The sequence below is a fragment of the Bos indicus x Bos taurus genome, chromosome 5 (genome assembly GCF_003369695.1).
Source record: "Bos indicus x Bos taurus breed Angus x Brahman F1 hybrid chromosome 5, Bos_hybrid_MaternalHap_v2.0, whole genome shotgun sequence".
Classification (NCBI taxonomy): Eukaryota; Metazoa; Chordata; class Mammalia; order Artiodactyla; family Bovidae; genus Bos; species Bos indicus x Bos taurus.
Window position 1 is genome coordinate 70,670,441 of NC_040080.1, and position 19,172 is coordinate 70,689,612.

At 41.2% G+C, this 19,172-nt stretch overlaps 1 protein-coding gene across 3 annotated transcripts in view; it reads left to right on the forward strand.

Annotated features, from left to right (window-relative positions):
- Nucleotides 1–19,172, forward strand: part of SRGAP1 (SLIT-ROBO Rho GTPase activating protein 1) — a 311,091-nt gene that overhangs the window by 247,166 nt on the left and 44,753 nt on the right. For all 3 annotated transcript variants that reach the window (XR_003511173.1, XM_027542431.1, XM_027542430.1), the window contains exons 9-11: nucleotides 7,056–7,253; nucleotides 7,706–7,790; nucleotides 15,423–15,450. Coding sequence is in view for 2 of the 3 variants with exons in the window: in XM_027542431.1 (XP_027398232.1) it covers nucleotides 7,056–7,253; nucleotides 7,706–7,790; nucleotides 15,423–15,450 (311 nt within the window). In the remaining variant the exon portion in view is untranslated. The remainder of the gene's footprint in view (nucleotides 1–7,055; nucleotides 7,254–7,705; nucleotides 7,791–15,422; nucleotides 15,451–19,172) is intronic.

The window sequence follows — 19,172 nt, forward strand, 5'->3', positions numbered from 1 at the left end:
TAGGCAATGATGATGTTCTCATCTTTAGATTAAGTTGTATCATTTCTGAGAATAAATTCTGCTTAGAAAATTTTGTTCTCAGAAGTCAGGAGAGTCTGGTATTTGTAAACAGGCATCTCAAATGCAAGTATGTAGATTTTAAACTTGCATCTTAAATGCAAGTGGGTAGATTGCTAGTGTGAATTCATCTGGAATGGTAATGTGACCCTTTCCCTATCCAAGGGGAAGGGTAGCAAAAGTTGGACTGTTTTTTCAAATCTGGCCACACCTTACCCAGCACTGATAAGGTCACCTGCATCTGTGCCCCCTGTTGAGGTACCAGGGGCAAAGGAAGTATGCTGCCGCTGTGCCTGCCTTATATGGCCTGTGCCAGCAGTAAGTTTCTGTACCCTTGGTCGATTAACTATGGCATTAATCCAATTCATATGTGTGGGTGGATGTATGTGGTCTCTTTCTTCTAACTTTTGCTACATCTGAAATGATACAGTGCTGTAATTGAAATACTTTCAAGGTCAGTGTTGGCAAGGAGGGAGTAGTTAAGTGAGGAGGTAGGACAGGGCTCAGAAGTTACCTTTACCAATGGAGCGACAAGGCTTAAAGGACGAATAGGCCTGCAGCAGGTGCAAGACACCAGGCACAGTGCCATAAAATAATGTCTGTTTAGGGGTTGAATTGTATACGCTCCCCAAATGCATATGTTGAATTGCTGACCCCCAGTATTTCAGAAGGCGACCTTATTTGAAGATATGGTGTTGTCACAGAGGTAATCAAGTTAAGGTGACTCAGTGGTAAAGTGGTAAAGAATCCACTCCCAATGCAGGAGATGCGAGTTTGATCCCCGAGTCAGGAAGATCCCCTGGAGAAGGAAATAGCAACCCACTCCCATATTCTTGCCTGTGGGAAATCCCATGGACAGGGAGCATGGGGTCCCAAAAGAGTTGGATACGACTTAGCGACCAAAACAACAGTCAGGTTAAAGTGCCATCATTAGGGTGAACCTAACCAGTGTGACTGATGTCCTTATATTAAGGGGAAATTTGAACACAGAAACACAGATGGAGAGAAGACAAAGATGATGACCATGTATACGCCAAGAAGGCAGGGCTGCGACAGCTCCTTCCTCACAGCCTCAGAAGGCGCCAGCCCTGCCCACACCTTGATCTCAGGCTTCTGGCCTCCAAAACTATGAGGCAATAGGTTTCAGTTATTTAAGCCACACAGTATGTGGCACTGTATTACAGCAGCACTAGAAAACTAAACCAGTGTGTTCAGAAAAGGGAACTCCTTGTTTTCTCTAATAATTGTACTGTCCTGGGGAAGAAAGGCCAAAGTGCCCATCTACAGAAGCCCACATTCTCTCCCCCATCGTTCATTTGGATCTGCATCTCAGAGTCCAGGCCACCTGGACACTCCCCTGGTACCTCACATTCTTCAGGATTTTTCATAATTCCTTGTCGTGTTTTTGGCTTTCCCTCTACCAAACCCAGTTGCATCTCCCTGCTACTGATGGGGAGTCGTTACAAGCCTCTTGTTAGCTGTTTCATATTTGTCTCATTATGTTCTCCCCTGTGACTTATGGCCTGTGTGTGTCAGAAGCCAGTGTTCTTCGTCAGGAACGTCCCATGGGATAATATATAGTCCCAGCCACTGTGTCTGATGGCTTCTGTCACATCCTTTATTCTTCCTGACAGTTCCAAATTTAACCTTGACACTTCTCAGAAAGAAGTTAAAAGAAAAATAGTTTTGTTGAGGTTGACAAGGAATCACATGACTACTGCTGGTCCACAGTATGGGCCATAGTCTCTGGGTCTGTTCCCAAGGGCTTGGCCCCAGACTGCAGCTGACCATAGCTAGATCTGAGTCACTGGTCCAGTATAGGGTCCATAGTTGGCAGCAAGGTCTGCATGCAGGCCAGCCTCTGGGGGCACAGATGGGCATGTCTCTCTCCTGGTTCCTAGGTAGGCAGAACTGCTCTTGGATCACTACTGAGAGGAACTGGATTCAAGTTATAGGGCTGCTTCAAGATCCAAAGTTGGACAGAGTTTGGTGGGCCTGCCTCTGGAAACACAAATGGGCTTATTTCTTGTTGAGTCCCTAGGGTAGCTATAATTATTCATAGGCCATTGCTGATAGGTATTGGAACCAAGTTACAGGGCTACTGTATTATTCACAGTTGGACTGAGGTTGGCGGGCCTGCTCCCAGTACACAGGTGTGCCTCTTGGCAGGTCCCTGGGCAATAGGACTGCTCTCAGACCAAGGCTGGGAGGAACTGCAACTGCATCATGAGCTGTTCTACGGTCCACAGCTAAAGCCAGGATCAGCAAAGTTATTTGGGGCACAGGTGGGCTTGACCCCTCCTGGGTCCCTTGGCAGATAGTGCTGGTGGCAGGACCAATGCCAAACAGGATTGTAGCTGAGTCTACAAGGGAACGGAGCTATTTCCAGGTCCTCTTGCTAGGACCAAGGTTAGCAAGCCTGCCAACAGCTTCCTCATGTCAGTCCTCGTCAGCCGTGGGCTCCAGTGAGGTTTTACAAGCCCCCACCTAGACCCCAAAGCTCCATGGATGGCTGCCAGAGTATTGTTTCTGTGGGGGTATGTGAATAGCAGACCGCTTATTCTACCATCTCACTGACATCACCTACAAGATGGTGAGTCTTCTACTTCAGCCTGTAGATATATAATCATGACTTAAAGTAACTACTTCTAATGTTATTTTTAAAGTCATCATTAGTATTCTTTTTTCCCAGTATCCTTTGCATTGGGCATATCCTCAGGAATAATGACTAAGTCTGTTAAATTTTTTGCCTCCTTTTAAAATTTACTTTGTCTCATGACCTCTCTAAGCCTCTGAAATAGCACTGATAGCTAGTGTTTCTTCTCTAAACAATATTTTGTTGTTCAAATAAACAACTAAAAGTTGAACATATTTCAGAAACATATTGCACTAAACATATTGTTTAAAAATTGAACATATTTCTACTTTCTGTAACGATGGACTGAGTCACTCAGCTGATTCTTTCAACATTTCACTCTCCAGGGCAAGGTACATAGCCAAGCCTGAAATCCATGACGTAAGGAACCATATGTTCCCAAAAGGAAGAGCATCAGATTATTTTGAACAGAAATAAAATCTAGTGATTCTGAACTATTAGTGCCCCTAATGACTTGGAAAAATAAACGAATATTCTCTCAGGATGATAATCTCACCTTAGAGCTCAAATAATTCTACCAAAAATGTCCAGCAAAGATAACTAGGTACATAAGGAGACAAGATGTAATGAGTGGTAGCCAGAAGACATAATAGACAATAGAAATAAATTATCAGAAACTATAAAAGATCTCTATACTGTGTTTAAGGAGATAAAAGCCAAGCTTAGATTTCAGCAGGGCACTATTATAACCTCTAAACAGTGAAATAGTTTGAAAATAAACCACAGAAATTCTAGAGTTGAGAAATATAGAAATACCAAAATACCAAAAAATACCAAAGTACAGAAATACCAAAATACAGAAAAATCCAAACTAATAAATTGGTGCATGGTTTAACATCAGATTAGACACAGCTGAAGAGTGAATTATCAAAATGAAAGAAAAATTAGAAGAAAGTAATTGAAATGCAGCACGGAAAAACAAAAGGATAGAAAATATGAAGAGAATGGTAAGCTACAGAGGACATAATTAAACTCCCAGAAAAAAATGAAAGAGAAGAAAGTAGAGTTGATATTTGCAAAGGTAATTTTATCTGAAGTTTTATCATAGCTTTGGAAAAATACCACACAATTCAAGAAGTCTGAATACATTTAGAATAAGCTTTTAAAATCCTTACCTAGACGCATTATAGTTAAACTGTAAAAAACTTTAAAAGCAGCTGGAGAAAGAAAGCAGAGTTCTTTCAAAGTACAATAAACTGACAATAAACTTCTCACTCAACAGGAACATGAAAACCACAAGAAAGTACAGTGATATCTTAAATGTACTAAAGGAAAGTAACTGCCCACCAGGGGAAAAGAGATATATTTCATAATTGAAGGTGAAATAAAAGACGTTTTTAAATCAATAAAGACTGAGGTCACTGCCAGAAGATTCATGCTAAAAAGAATTTCTTCATAGAAAACAAATTTATGGTTACCAAAAGGAAAGAAGAAGGATAAATTAGGAGTATGGGATTAACAGATACACATTACTCTGTATAAAATAGATATTCATCATTCAGTCACTAAGTTGTGTCTCTTTGCAACCCCATGGACAGCAGTACACCGGGCTTCCCTGCCCTTCACCATCTCCCGAAGCTTGCTGAAACTCATGTCCATTGAGTCAGTGATCCCATCCAACCATCTCATCTTCTGTCACTCCCTCTCCTTTATTGTTATACAGATGCAGCAATAAGAATTTACTGTATAGCACAGAGAACTATGTTTAATATCTTGTAATAGCCTATAATGGAAAAGAGTCTAAAAAACTATGTGTGTGTATGTATATATAACTGAATTACTTTGTTATACACCTGAAACTAACATAATATTGTAAGTCAACTATATTTTTCTTAAAAAAAGAACTTCTAAAATGTGTTCTTAAAAATGTAAGAGATAGAAATCAAAGAATGTAATAATTATACGGATAAAGTTAAATGAATGCTGCCTAGATCACAATAATGTCTTATATATAAATGTATACAAATATTTACATATATATCATGTTATGAAACATTACCAAAAAAAGCATATAATTCAGGAAAAGTGAATGGTTTTAAGATGTTCTAAACTCTCTACAGGCTTCCCTGGTGGCTCAGTGGTAGGGAATCCACCTGCCAATGCAGGAGATACGAGTTCAATCCCTGGGCCAGGAAGATCCTCTGGAGAAGGAAATGGCAACCCACTCCAGTATTCTCGCCTAGGAAATCCTATGGAGAGGACCTAGAAGGCTACAGTCCATGGGGTCATAAAAGTGACAGTCAGACGTGACTTAGCAACTAAACAACAACAACAAACTCTGTACATTGTCTGGGAAGAGGATAAAGTTATCAATTTCTGATAAGCAAAGGTGGAGTACAGCCTAATTGTGGAAGATAAATTGAAAAGCTCCCAGAAGATAGCATAAAATAGTATGCTACTTATGACTACTTATGAGATGGGAAAATATTTCTTAAATAGGGCACAAAAAGCCCTGATTTCAAAGGAAAGGATTGGTAAATTGATTACATTAAAACTAGAGACTGTTTGTCTAAATACTATAGAAAGCCACAGTATAGAGTAGGAAAAGATATTTGCATCACATATAGCTAACAAAAAACTCATATGCTTGTTACAGATCAGTAAGACAAAGGCTCATCACCCACTATAAGATTGAGCAGGAGATTTAACAAACTGTGTCCAAGAGAGAGAATCTAAATTGCCTTAAACATGTGATGATGTGCTCAATCTCAACCATCAGAGAAATGCATGTTAAAACCACAATGTGATACAGTTACACAACCAGTGTAATGATTTATTTGGTTTTTGTTTTTTCTTTTGGCCATGCCACAAGGCATGTGGGATCCTAGTTCCCCAACCAGGGACAAACCCATGCACCCAGCAGTGGGAGTGCAGAATCTTCACCACTGAACTGCCAGGGAAGTTCCATCAACACAATGGTTTAATTTTTTAAAGCTGACAGTACCAATTGTTTGGAGAAGGCAATGGCAGCCCACTCCAGTACTCTTGCCTGGAAAATCCCATGGACGGAGGAGCCTGGGAGGCTGCAGTCCATGGGGTCGTGAAGAGTCGGACACGACTGAGCGACTTCACTTTCACTTTTCACGTTCATGCATTGGAGAAGGAAATGGCAGCCCACTCCAGTGTTCTTGCCTAGAGAATCCCAGGGACAGGGGAGCCTGGTGGGCTGCCGTCTATGGGGTCGCACAGAGTCGGACACGACTGAAGCGACTTAGCAGTACCAATTGTTGAGGATGTGGAGTAATAGGAATTGTCCTCCTGTGTTGGTGGGAATACAAATGAGAATAATAACTTTGCAAAACAGTCTGGAATACCCAATAAGCAGCAAGTCTACTCACGTATGTGTGGCCCAACAAAAATGTGTTCATAGCAATATTATTCATAGTGGCCCCAAATCAGAAACAAATCATCTGTCAACAGTAAAAAGGATGAATTACAATGTATTCTTACAATGAATATTCAGCAGTGAAATAGGATACTCATAAGAAATGAATAAATCTTACTATATAAAGTTGAGCAAAAGAAGCAAGACAAAAATCCTACATACTATAGTACTTAGTAACTACCTTTGGGGAGGAGAAAAGCATGTGTGGTGATTGGGAGAAGCAGAGGGCACTCATAATGTACTAGATTTCTTTATCTGAGTGGTAATCACATGAATGTGTTCAGTCAGTGATAATTCATAAATCATACTTATTGTTCATGCATCTTTCTGTGTGTAATTTCACTTCAGTTAAACTGAAGTTCTTTAAAACAAAATGTAATTGAGAGAGTACCCGGTGATACATGAGATTTACAAGAACTCATATATGAATGACGTCCTCCTTAGGATAATTTGGAAGAAAGCCTCTCATATTTGTGACATGAGGTATTGTTTACCTGTCTCTCTCCCCTGTTGATACTGTTCATTCGCTAAGTTGTGTCCAACTCTTTGAGACCCCATGAACTGCAGCACACCAGGCTTCCCTGTCCTTTACCTTCTCCCCAAGCTTGCTCAAACTCATGTCCATTGAGTTGGTGATGCCATCCAACCATCTCATCCTGTCACCCCCTTCTCCCCTTGCCCTCAGTCTCGCCCAGCATCAGGGTCTTCTTCAATAAGTCAGCTCTTTGTATCAGCTGGCCAAAGTATTGGAGTTTCAGCATCAGCCCTTTCAATGAGTAATCAGTGTTGATTTCCTTTAGGATTGACTGGTTTGATCTCCTTGCTGTTCCCCCAGTGGACTCTGAACTTTGGACGGGAGGGCCTGTGCCCCCATTTCTGACTGACAGAGTGGTTTCTCACTGAGTGTGGGATTCATGAAATAAGGTACTCACTGGAGAGATGTACTCCTGTTCCCAGGTTAAGAAAACGACTGAGGCCACCCTGCAGACAATACAGGATATGGTGACTATCGAGGACTACGATGTTTCTGAGTGCTTCCAGCACAGTCGCTCCACAGAGTCTGTGAAGTCCACGGTCTCTGAAACCTATCTGAGTAAGCCCAGCATCGCCAAGAGAAGAGCCAACCAGCAGGAGACCGAGCAGTTCTACTTCATGGTACGCCTGCTGCTTCCCCAACCTCTTGGGGTCTCCAATCTGGGGTCCCCCAGCTCTGCTTTTGGAATTGCATCAGAATCATCTAGCATTCTTTATTAAGACCAGAGTTCCCAATTCAGCAATTCTGGGATATGGGAGATAGTGCTGATATGCAGACAAAGTTAAAAAGGGCTGCTCTAAAACAGAACTTTTAAAGGATCTCATGAACATACATGTCACCACGAGAGCTTGTTAAAATGCAGGTTCTGATGCCAATAGTCCTGGCGTGGGGGTCTCTGAGAGTTCACACCTCTAATAGGCTGATGCCGTGGTCTGCATCAGAACCATACTTTGCATAGCAAGATTCTAGGATCTAGGAGGTAAGAATGGCTGGATTTTTAGATATCCTGTAGGAAGTTCCTTGACATCAAATAGTTTCTTTTAAAGTTAAAAATGTATCTTTCCTTTTGCAGAAACTCAGAGAATATTTGGAGGGTAGTAATCTCATCACAAAACTTCAAGCCAAGCATGACTTGTTGCAGAGGACGCTTGGAGAAGGTCAGTTATCTGAAAGAGTTGGGGAGATGACCTGGATTATATCTTGTGTTGTGTATGTGTTCCATGAAGAATATGAACCGTGTGAATTTGTTCTGGAAGAAGCAGAGAACAGCGTATGTTTAGATTTGGCTTTATCTGTTTAAGAATCAAATTTTCCCTGGAACTATTTCCTTTTATCCTTTTTTCTTTTGGAGGCTGTGCCACACTTCCCAGGTAGCTCAGTGGTTCTTCATGCCAAGCAGGAGACGTGGGTTCAATCCCTGGGTTGTAAAGATCCCCTGGAGAAGGAAATGGCAACCCACTCCAGTATTCTTGCCTGGAAAATCCCATTGACAGAGGAGCCTGGCGGGTTGGGTCCATGTGATTGCAGAAGACTCAGACATGACTGAGTGACTAAACAACACCACCAACTTATGGGATTTAGTTCCCCAATCAGGGATGGAACCAGGCTCCCATCAGTAAGGGGGGCAGAGTGCCAACCACTGGACCACCAGGGAATTCTCCGAAATTATTTTCTCTATAAACTTTATGCTAACTTGGAGGCAGAGCAGTGGAATCTAGGGCTGAAAAACCAACACAGAGCTGCAAAGAAGGGTCTTCAGAGCCCCAGTGCTTCTAGGAGTACAGAAGTGTAAGGAACTGCGCCTGCTCCCACCTGCTGACAGCCCCCTCCTCTGCCCCAGCCGCTTCTTCCTGTCCTTGGTGTACTTTCCCCACCCTTCCAGTCCCACCCCTTTTGTTTAAATGGGCTGGTATTTGTTGTCCCATCTATTGCCTTTTTGGACTCTGCTAGTGCTAAGTCACTTCAGTCGTGTCCGACTCTGTGCGACCCCATAGACGGCAGCCCACCAGGCTCCCCCGTCCCTGGGATTCTCCAGGCAAGAACACTGGAGTGGGTTGCCATTTCCTGCTCCAATGCATGAAAGTGAAAAGTGAAAGTGAAGTCGCTCAGTCATGTCTAACTTCGCGATCTCATAGACTATAGCCTACCAGGCCACTCCATCCATGGGATTTTTCAGGCAAGAGTACAGGAGTGGGTTGCCATGTCCATCGGACTCTAGAAACCAGTTAAACCAGTTTGGGTGCTCTCCCCCCCACCCCCCCAGTAAGATTGGTCTTAGTTGAGAAATAGTTTCATTCTATTACTATATCTAGTAAAAACAAAAACAACAATAGCAACCACTTATAGAAAGCTCTCTGTGTGCCAGGCATTGTTCTGAGCTGTATATTTAACTGAGCGCTGTTATTTTCCCCATTTTTCACAGATGGGAAAACTGAGGAGAGAGAAAGGATTACAAGCAAAGGGGATAGTGTAGATGTTTTTATCTTTTCATCTTTGTGAAATTTAAAAAGAGGAGAAAAAAACCACCAGGTCCCTGTCCTCAGTACCTCAGTACCAGTCGGTAACACGTTTAATTCTTATTTTTCACACTAGATCTTGCTGGAAGTTATAAAAAGTGAAAGACAGTACAGATGGGAGAGGGAAATCAGGGAGCGAGTTGTGTGAACAACTCAAGCTAAAAAGAGTTGACCAGTTTTAGAACTTTCCTGCCCAGAAAACAAGGTGTTTCCATCACCTTATCTCCTGGTCTCCTCCAAAGGACTCATTATCCTCAGGGAATGTCCACATGTAGAAAGGTCTTCATAACCTGAAATACCATGAATTGCAGTTATAATGCCAGACTCTAAGATAAAAGGCCAATTTTACTTAGAAAAAAAAAAAAAACACTTAAAGTACTAAAAAGTGTCTTAAAAAATTATTGTTGCGACTAAGCCAGCTGTTCTGGGGCCCATAGGAGCTGCTCGAGAGGCGATTGTGCGGCAGGATGAGTGCAGACTCGGACCCGGTGGTCATCGTCTCAGCGGCGCGTACCATCATAGGCTCCTTCAATGGTGCCTTATATAAAAAAAAAAAAAAAAATTATTGTTGCTAAGTCATGTCTGACTCTGCAACCCAATGGACTGCATGCAGCAAGCCAGGCTTCCCTGTCCTTCCAGTATCTCCCAGAGTTTGCTCAAACTCATGTCCATTGAGTCGGTGATGCCATCCAGCCATCTCACCCTCGGTCATCCCCTTCTCCTCCTGCACTCAATCTTTCCCAGCATCAGGGGGCTTTTCCAGTGAATCAGCTCTTCATGTCAGGTGACCAAAAAATCAAGTAACTAAATATAATATGTGAATATTCATTAGATTATGAATCAAAAATCAAAAGTTATAAAAGATGTTTTAGTGATATTTGGGGAAATTTAAATATAGACTATATTATATGATATTATTGAATGAATTTTTCATTTTCCTAGATATGATAAACTTATGAAGGAGAATATTCTTATTATTAAGAAATGCTTGCTAAGTGTCCTAATTCTGCAACTTACTTTCAGATGGTTCAGGAAAAAAGACATATGTAAGAATGAGGGAGAGAGGAGGAGATAAAGTCATTATTGTAAAATGTTACCAGTTGGGAAATCTATGTGAAGGTATAAGAATGTTCCCTGTACCAGTCTTTCAGTTTTTCTGTAACAGAAGTTTGAACCTTAGAAAAAGCCCTTTTTTTTTCTTTGAATAATTGTCTTACCTCAGCTATTGTGTCTTTTTCTTGTTTTTCTCCTCATAACATGTGAAGTCTTTTTCTTTTTTTTCCATTTTTCACAAATGCCTTATATTTCAGTGATGCCCCAAGGTCATTGCCCACCCCAAAGCATAAATTATCTTAAGTGCAGCTGAATACTTGCAGAACTGGAGACACCACTTCAGAAATTGTGAGTTGCAGGGAATGAAGTAGTGGGTGAATTCATTCTTGGCGCTGCAGGCAGACATGTGTTAATACTCTGATCACATTCTGAAACCTTTATGGTACTCATTCTACATAGATTCCCTTCTGTCTCCTGGAGAGGAAGCCCCACTGGTTGATATGATTTTATATGCCATTATTGGCTAAGGCTATATTTTAGCCAGATTCTGTCTTTAGCTGCTGAATTGTATAAAACTATATCATGCTTGGTGAACTCTGTGCCAGGATTTCTCCTCTTGTAATTTCTTTCAGTGGTTTCCAGTGTCCTAGTGACACAAGCTGTGTTCAGGTATTCCAGATGCTCACTGAATTGGATTTTTTCTGCACAAGAAACTGGATTGTTCTCATCCGGGGCCAGCAGACACACTGGCTGCAGACCTCTCTGCTCCCCAGCCCTGCCCACGTGCAGACTTGGCGGCACTCTAGCTGTTGGTCACAGCCCGGCCTTGATGCTAGCAGCTTTGCCCAGCGAAAGACTGAGCGTGGAGGACATGCCCCATCTTTCAGCTCTTGTGAGCCCTTCAGCTTTCCACACAAGCCCTGTTCACATTAATAGGCTTACACCAAGGGGCGACCAGGAAAGTTAATGGTGCCTGTCCCACAGTGAGATTATCCAATGGCGAGCCCTTAAGAAGGGCTCCAACTCTGGGGTTGGTTAACTAAGGTTAGAAGGTCAGAATTAAACAGTGCATTTGGGGACAGTCTTGACTTTTTATATAGAAACCACATCTCTGAGTTATACTAGGCTCATTGCTGCAAAAACTGCCCTCATAGTAAAACAAATAGAGCCTAACTCAGGGATTTAGCAGTTGATCGTACACAGCTGAAACTGTAACTACAGACATGTGTTTGGCCTGTCTTACTGCTCGCTTTTGGCAGGCTACCAGTGACCCAGTAAGTCCTTTGATTTACAACATTGCAGAGCAACTAGATTGGGCTCTTAAAGTGGCACTGTCAAATAGCAGAATTCCAAATCTTTGAAAACAACTGAAATAGAAAAAAAAAACACACGATGAGTTAAGGCCAAAGGCGTCATCATCATCTTCTTCATCCTTCAGCAACACCATTATATCATTTTGTGATGTCTTTGTTTTTAAATAAGATCAGATCAGATCAGATCAGTTGCTCAGTCGTGTCTGACTCTTTGCGACCCCATGAATCGCAGCACGCCAGGCCTCCCTGTCCATCACCAGCTCCTGGAGTTCACTGAGACTCACGTCCATCGAGTCAGTGATGCCATCCAGCCATCTCATCCTCTGTCGTCCCCTTCTCCTCTTGCCCCCAATCCCTCCCAGCATCAGAGTCTTTTCCAATGAGTCAGCTCTTCACATGAGGTGGCCAAAGTACTGGAGTTTCAGCTTTAGCATCATTCCTTCCAAAGAAATCCCAGGGCTGATCTCCTTCAGAATGGACTGGTTGGATTTCCTTGCAGTCCAAGGGACTCTCAAGAATCTTCTTCAACACCACAGTTCAAAAGCATCAATTCTTTGGCGCTCAGCCGTCTTCACAGTCCAACTCTCACATCCATACATGACCACAGGAAAAACCATAGCCTTGACTAGACGGACCTTTGTTGGCAAAGTAATGTCTCTGCTTTTGAATATGCTATCTAGGTTGGTCATATTAGGGTTAGGATTAGGGTTAGGGTTAGGGAAATAGATGTTAAATCGAGCATGGAAAATGAGCTATATGTCTGTAAAACTGAGGCACAGAAATTTTGTTCTATTTTAGTAATGAGCCTTGGTGTTCACATGGCTTCTTTGAGTGTAGCATTTGGAGTTAACGGGTTGTAAAAATCCATGTAATTTTTGCTAAACACAGATAATCAAACACTGAAACCTGAGTTCCATGTTATATTGTTTTTAGCCCTGGACATAGGGATTAAATAGACTATCATCACTCACTCCTTTGTCTTTGAGTCAAAGTACAAATATACTTTTGAAAGAAAAGCTGATTGTGAATAATTATATTTTTTAGAAAAGTACTGCAGTAGTTGTACTTTTAAGGAAGATAAAGGGCTGGAAAGTAACGCCACAAGTCCTTATCAATCATTCATTAGGGACAAAATCCAGGATGCCTCCATTCAGTGCGAGCTGCGTGCATTTTAAATATTTTATCTAGTTTGGGGACTCAGATTGCCACCAAATTATATTTTGCTTTTCACTTTTACTCTGTGGACATAAAATACATTTGGGCTTGAAAAATAATTCACTTCCTAATTCTCGAGTAAATTTTAAAAGTAGTCGAAGTAGCTGTTTGTACCAAGAACAAGATAATCCTGGATCATTTTTTTTTTTCCTCCAAATGGCTTGTATTGGGGTAGAAGAAGGAGTTGTCTGTTGTTTTTAATAATTAAGTAGCCTTCCAAAGAAAGTGATTGAAATCTAATCCTCAGACCACTGGAAGCTTTCACATTTCTCTGGGAAGCAGATTTCTTCTAAGCTTGTGTGTTATTGATCTATTAATGATGATACTGATTAAAAAATAAAACCTCATTCATCAGTTAGGACACACTGAGTACTATTAGCAGAAAAAAACAATGGATGTGGTGGTGGTGCTTATACTGTGAGTGATGGTTCTCACAAAGCTCGCTCTTGATTCATTAATCAAAATGTATCTTATAGGTTTTTAATTTTTTATCAAATACTATTAACCGTGGATGGATGGAACAAAATGATTTTAAGCCATTTTATATATGATCATTTTCTAAATCTAGAGACTATTCAGTTAGGATACTTTAACAAAAGTAGTAAAATTTCAACATTGTAAAAGCATTTAGTTTCTAAGGAATTATCATTAACATCTTTTTGAATCACTTGGAAGTTATTAACCTCTGTGGTTCTCTTTAATTTGATAGGTATTAAAGTTGTTTTTAAAATGTATTTAATTTATTAAATCTTCAGTATTTTGTATTTGGCTTTATCCGTATGAGGCAGACAGATATCTCTACCTGCCTTCTAGGGTTTTTCTGAGTATTTGCTGGGGAGAAAAAGATTTACATTTTACAATATATGTGGGAGCTTGGGTCTAGAATTAAAAAAAACCTGGGCTTTAGTGCCAGACCCACCACATACTGACCATGCGACCTTGGACGAGTCACTTGTCTTCTATGGGCTCGGTCTAGCGATATTATAGTACCTACTTCATAAAGTTATAAAAATTGTGTTACTCTACAGGAAGTGCTTAGAACAGTGTCGATAAATGTTAGACATCATTGCTGTTTTTGTTGTTACTAATACATGTATTTTATGTCATTCTTTTATGTTGTAATAAAGTATGCAACATGACAATCAGTACAGTATAAGTCAGCTATTTCCTTGGCTCTCAATCGTTTGTTCATTCTACTGACTGACCCTCAGTGATCTCAGCTCACTCTCATGGCCCCAACACAATCTAAAGAGTAGCAGCTCTTAAATATTAACCTCCAGCCCTGTCTTCTCACTGTGCATTAACCCTGTACAGCCAACTTCCTGCCGTCCTCTAGGACATCACACTCAGCTCACTGTCTGCTCTCTCCACTTGCCCATAGACCTTGTCTCCCATCCATTTAGAAATAACTATTATAAATTCTTCTGGAGTTCTGTGTCTATCTTTTCTTTTTAAAGTAGCAGAAAGCCAGCAAAAGGAAGGAACTTATAGTTAAATGATAGGTAGAACTGGATAGTGGAGGAAAAAAATCAGATTTATCTCCCTTTCCCACTCCCTAACCCCAAGTCTTGGCCAAGGATAGATTCTACCAAGATTTACAGTAGCCTGCGTCTGTGTTGAGACAGGTTTGCTCTGATATGAACTGGTGCCTCCTATTTAATAGATATTAACCAAATACTTAATGTTACTTGTTATTCAAAAGCAGATGTAGGGTAAAAGATTCTGTTGCAGCCTGGGAGTATTCACTCACAGTTCCCAGCTAGCCAGCACTCTCTTATCATTGTTGTATTGGCCTTGCCCTATAAGCCTGAATCATTGATCTGATGGGCTGGCCTCACCTGTTGGTGCTGCAACATGACACTTCTCTGCCAGCTGTATTTTCAAGCACTTTCAAGACCATATCATCATTTTGCAAACAAAGCAGTTGAATGGTTCAACTCTCCCACACCCCTTCCCACTACTCCACCCTAAATATAAGAAAGAACAGACAGCCATCATAGACATATTTAGGCTTGAAGTTAGCTCAGATTGTTAACAGCACCACAAAAAGAGAGCTGCTTAAAACAAACCAAGAAGCCTGAATGCATAAGAACCTAGTGTTTTAAATGACAGGGAATTCTGTGAAAGGCTTTTAGCTTACTAGTTGGTATAATGTAGCATAATTTAATGTCCTTGTACTTTCATATCTGCAAATGTCATTTCTGATTGTAAAGTACAACCTCTCTGCCTGATTTCATATTCTCGAAAGAATGCCAATTTAAAAGAAATTGAGTTCTCCTAACCCTATGTGACCCCTTGCTTCTCTCTCACAGTTATCAGTCCAGACAGAGGGAATAACTAACGTTGAAATCTTGGTTGTGTTTTATTTGTATTTCATCTTTGACCTTACAGTTAAGATCAAGCAGCTATTTCTTGTTTAAAAAATAATAATAATAACTAAAGCTCCCTGCCTCAAATTGCCAAGTGAAACATTTCTTTAATCTATGGAATTTATTAAGTTTTATGTATAGATTTCATGAAATACTTACTTTGAATTTTTTGTCTGTCTTTATATGCTGTCTTCATGCTGTCCACCGTAAAATGTGTGAGTTATTATAAACTCAGCATCATAAATCAAGGGGCAGATGATATAAAAGATTACCAAATGCATTCCACTGATTCCATTCAGTTGACTTATTTTTTTTTCCTGCAGGTCATAGAGCTGAATATATGACTACAAGGTAGGAAAATATTTTAACATATTCATTGTGTCTCACTCTCTTCTCTCTTTTAACCAGCAACCAATTAAATGTTGCAAGAATGAACATATTTTGTTAATGAACTTGGAAGATAGTTTGGGCTTGACAAGACAGTAACAGGAAGTGTTTGGGGTTCTCATGAAACCAGATTTGCCCTGGCAGATCTGAGGGTTTCCCACTGGAATTGTAAAGCTCTTTAATGAGTAGCATCAGTTTAAAAAAAAAAAGGATAGAAATTGAATGGCTTTGATTTATCTAATCCAAAGCACTTTAAGTTTCTAAAAAGAGTCTGATAAGACTTTTGGTAATTTAATTAACAAGCAATATTATGTGCGTATGTACAGTGTCTGGCTAGTTACTTCTTGCTTCTGTATGTCATAAAAACTAGAGCTGTGTTGAATATTCTTGGATTTTAGCTCAGTCCCTGTTTGGTTTGCTTTAAAATTTTAACTTTTAATGCCTAGTACAGTATTGCACTTCCTTTTGTTCTTCCTTTTTTTCCCCCTTTTATAAATTCTTGGAAGGATTTTGAAGCTACTGCTGAGAAGGAAAAGCCTTTTTGGAAGCAGATTCTGATTTGGGTTCGGGAAAGTTTATGGCAACTTTTCTTTTTCTCTGCCAACATTTGTGCAACAGCCAGAAATTCTTCTAATTGACATAACAAGACATTGCACTTTTAAAGTTGAGTTCTCTTTGAGGTAGGAGGCATTTGGAACACTGGTATGTCTGTTGCAGTAACGGTCAGGTTGATTTTCAGATTCTGTGATGTTCTTGCTAGGTAGTTTATTCAAAAGGAAACCCCTCTTATATCTTGGTGAACCAACTAGAAAGATATAGCCACTGACTTACCTAAACTTTATGAAAATACTGGTTTTTCTTCCCTATGTCAGTAACAAAGAGGCATATTACTCCTGCATGTTATATATCACTTGTATCACAGTTAATGTCTCCTTTACAGTATCAATTCTTTTACCTGTTTATAAATTATAATTCATATAAGGTACCCCTTTAAAAGATTTTTTTAAAGGCAGGAGTACAAATATGTAAATTCTCAATGACTGCTATTAATATAATTGCTCAGCAGACTGGAAGATCCCCTGGAGAAGGAAATGGCAACCCACTCCAGTATTCTTGCCTGGAGAAAACCATGGACAGAGGAGCGTGGTGGGCTACAGTCCATGGAGTTGCAAGAGTTGGACACAACTTAGCGACTAAACCACCACAGCAGACTTAATGTTCACATCCTTCTGACTGGTACTTCCTCTCATCCACATGGGCATTCTACATGGAAAGCCAGATTATCCAGAAATTGTGTGGCAGGTACAGGACCAGAACGAGTCATCCAATTCAAATGTTGAATGAACGTAGAGTCTGGCGTCCACCTGGCGTGTACATAGTAGAGCCAGAACCATCAGTACACCAGTCTGCCTGCCAAACCAACTCTGCCATGGGAAGTACCTTGATGAGCTCTCAGACGGTTTATTCTAACCTCAGGTCCCTCTCCCAGCTTTAGTATTTTCACATTTGCTTCATACTTTAGAGTCATCAAGAGAGGCACTTCTCAGACTTCTGGTAGAAGACTCAAGACATTCCTCTGTTAGCCTCAGCCAGAAGGTGCTCTGCATCTCTCAGCTATGCGGGAATAATTCTCCAGGGCTTTGCCTCCAGCTGCAGTATTTGCTTGTCCCACAAATAAGTAACCAAACAGAATGAGCTTGTGTTCCTGTGCCCTTGCTATGCTATGCTATGCTATGCTATGCTAAGTCACTTCAGTCGTGTCTGACTCTATGTGACCCCATAGACAGCAGCCCACCAGGCTTCCCCATCCCTGGGATTCTCCAGGCAAGAACACTGGAGTGGGTTGCCATTTCCTTCTCCAATGCATGAAAGTGAAAAGAGAAAGTGAAGTCGCTCAGTCGTGTCCGACTCTTAGCGACCCCATGGACTGCAGCCTCCCAGGCTCCTCCGTCCATGGGATTTTCCAGGCAAGAGTACTGGAGTGGGGTTTAGCTTCATCACCTGCTCCAGATAGCACCAGATGTGAAGTTCTGTTGGACCTTGTCATAATAACCACATTTTTCTAGTTTCTGTATTTGATGCTTTGTCTTCCTGGGGCCTTGCTGACCCTGGAGGGACTGTCCCTCTAACAGTTAGTCAGTTCCTAGAGATAGTAAAGGGCTTTCTTACGAGTGTGCCTTTTGTATATAAAGCAACCAGTCCAGAGCCCATACCCTCAACCACCTCTTTTTTCAAGCCTTTATACGTAGGGCTGCTATTTACCTTCCCCAGTCACCCGAAGGCCAGTTTGCCAGACAACTAGGGACAGCTCCCATCCCCCAGAGCCCACTGAAAGTATTCAAGGCCTTGTCATTCAGTCACTCAGTTGTGTCTGGCTCTTTGTGACCCCATGGACTACAACACATCAGGCTTCCCTGGCTTTCACTATTTTATGAAATTTGCTCAAACTCATATCCATTGAACTGATGATGCCATCCAGTCATCTCATCCTCTCTCCCTCCCTTCTCCTCCTGCCCTCAGTCTTTCCCAGTACGAGGGTCTTCTTCAGTGAGTTGGCTCTTCGCATCAAGTGGCCGAAGTATTGGAGCTTGAGCTTCAGCATCAGTCCTTCTAGTGAATATTCAGGGTTGATTTCCTATAGGATGGACTGGTTTGATCTCCTTGCATTCAAGGACTAGCCTGCTTACCCTGCCTTGCCTGTTCCTTCCCATGGGAACCACAGCAAAGGCTCACATTTTCCCTCACTGTTTCTTCCTCCTGACTGATATTTCCCCGTGTTCCCCTCACCCCCATGCAGCAGCATGCCCCTACCTCTTGGGAACTGTGAGTAAGAAACAATCTTTCCAATGACAGTTGTCTTCCGATATGTTGGCCTTACCATACTTGAATAAAAATAAGCTATTCATTTTAAAATACTTATAAAATAAGGAAAAGAGTGGATGAAGTCAAGCACATATGGTTAAATTCATTGGGAGGCAGTTGTTTTGTTTGTTTATACCCACCAGATCCTTTCTTCAGTGAATGGCACAGAATTCAGTGTATAAACGAAGTTTCAGAAATTTCAGCAATGGTAGTTTATAACTTTCTACTTGGTGGAATTTTCCATATTTGCGTCTAGACACTTGCAAAGGCTCCTTTCAGCCTCTCAAGCACCATGGAGCTTCAGGCATTGCTTGCTGTATACCCTATCAGTTATATGAGCCCACCTGTTGGAAAGTCTTAAAATTTGGCTGTGGGAGGCAGTTATCAGCAAGTTTGTTCCCCTGGCTGTCACAATTGCTGTAGTGATATCTTAGAAAGGTAGCCAGGCTTCCGCATAAACTCTTGGGTCTTTGTTTTTAAACTGGTCTTTTTGAACTTTAATGAACTGAAAAGGAAGTTCTTCCTAGACAGTTTGCAGCTTAATAAGGGGCTTTACCTGATTTCCAAATGTGGTATATACCCTCACGAAAGTGAAAGTGTTAGTCACTCAGTTGTGTCTGACTCTTTGCGATCCCGTGGACTGTAGCCCACCAGTCTCCTCTGTCCGTGGAATTCTCCAGGCAGAAATACTGGAATGGGTTGCCATTCCCTTCTCCAGAGGATCTTCTCAACGCAGGGATCGAAACCAGGCCTCCTGCATTGCAGGCATATTCTTAACCATCTGAGCCACCAGGGAAGCCCATGTAACCTCATATCTGCCTTCT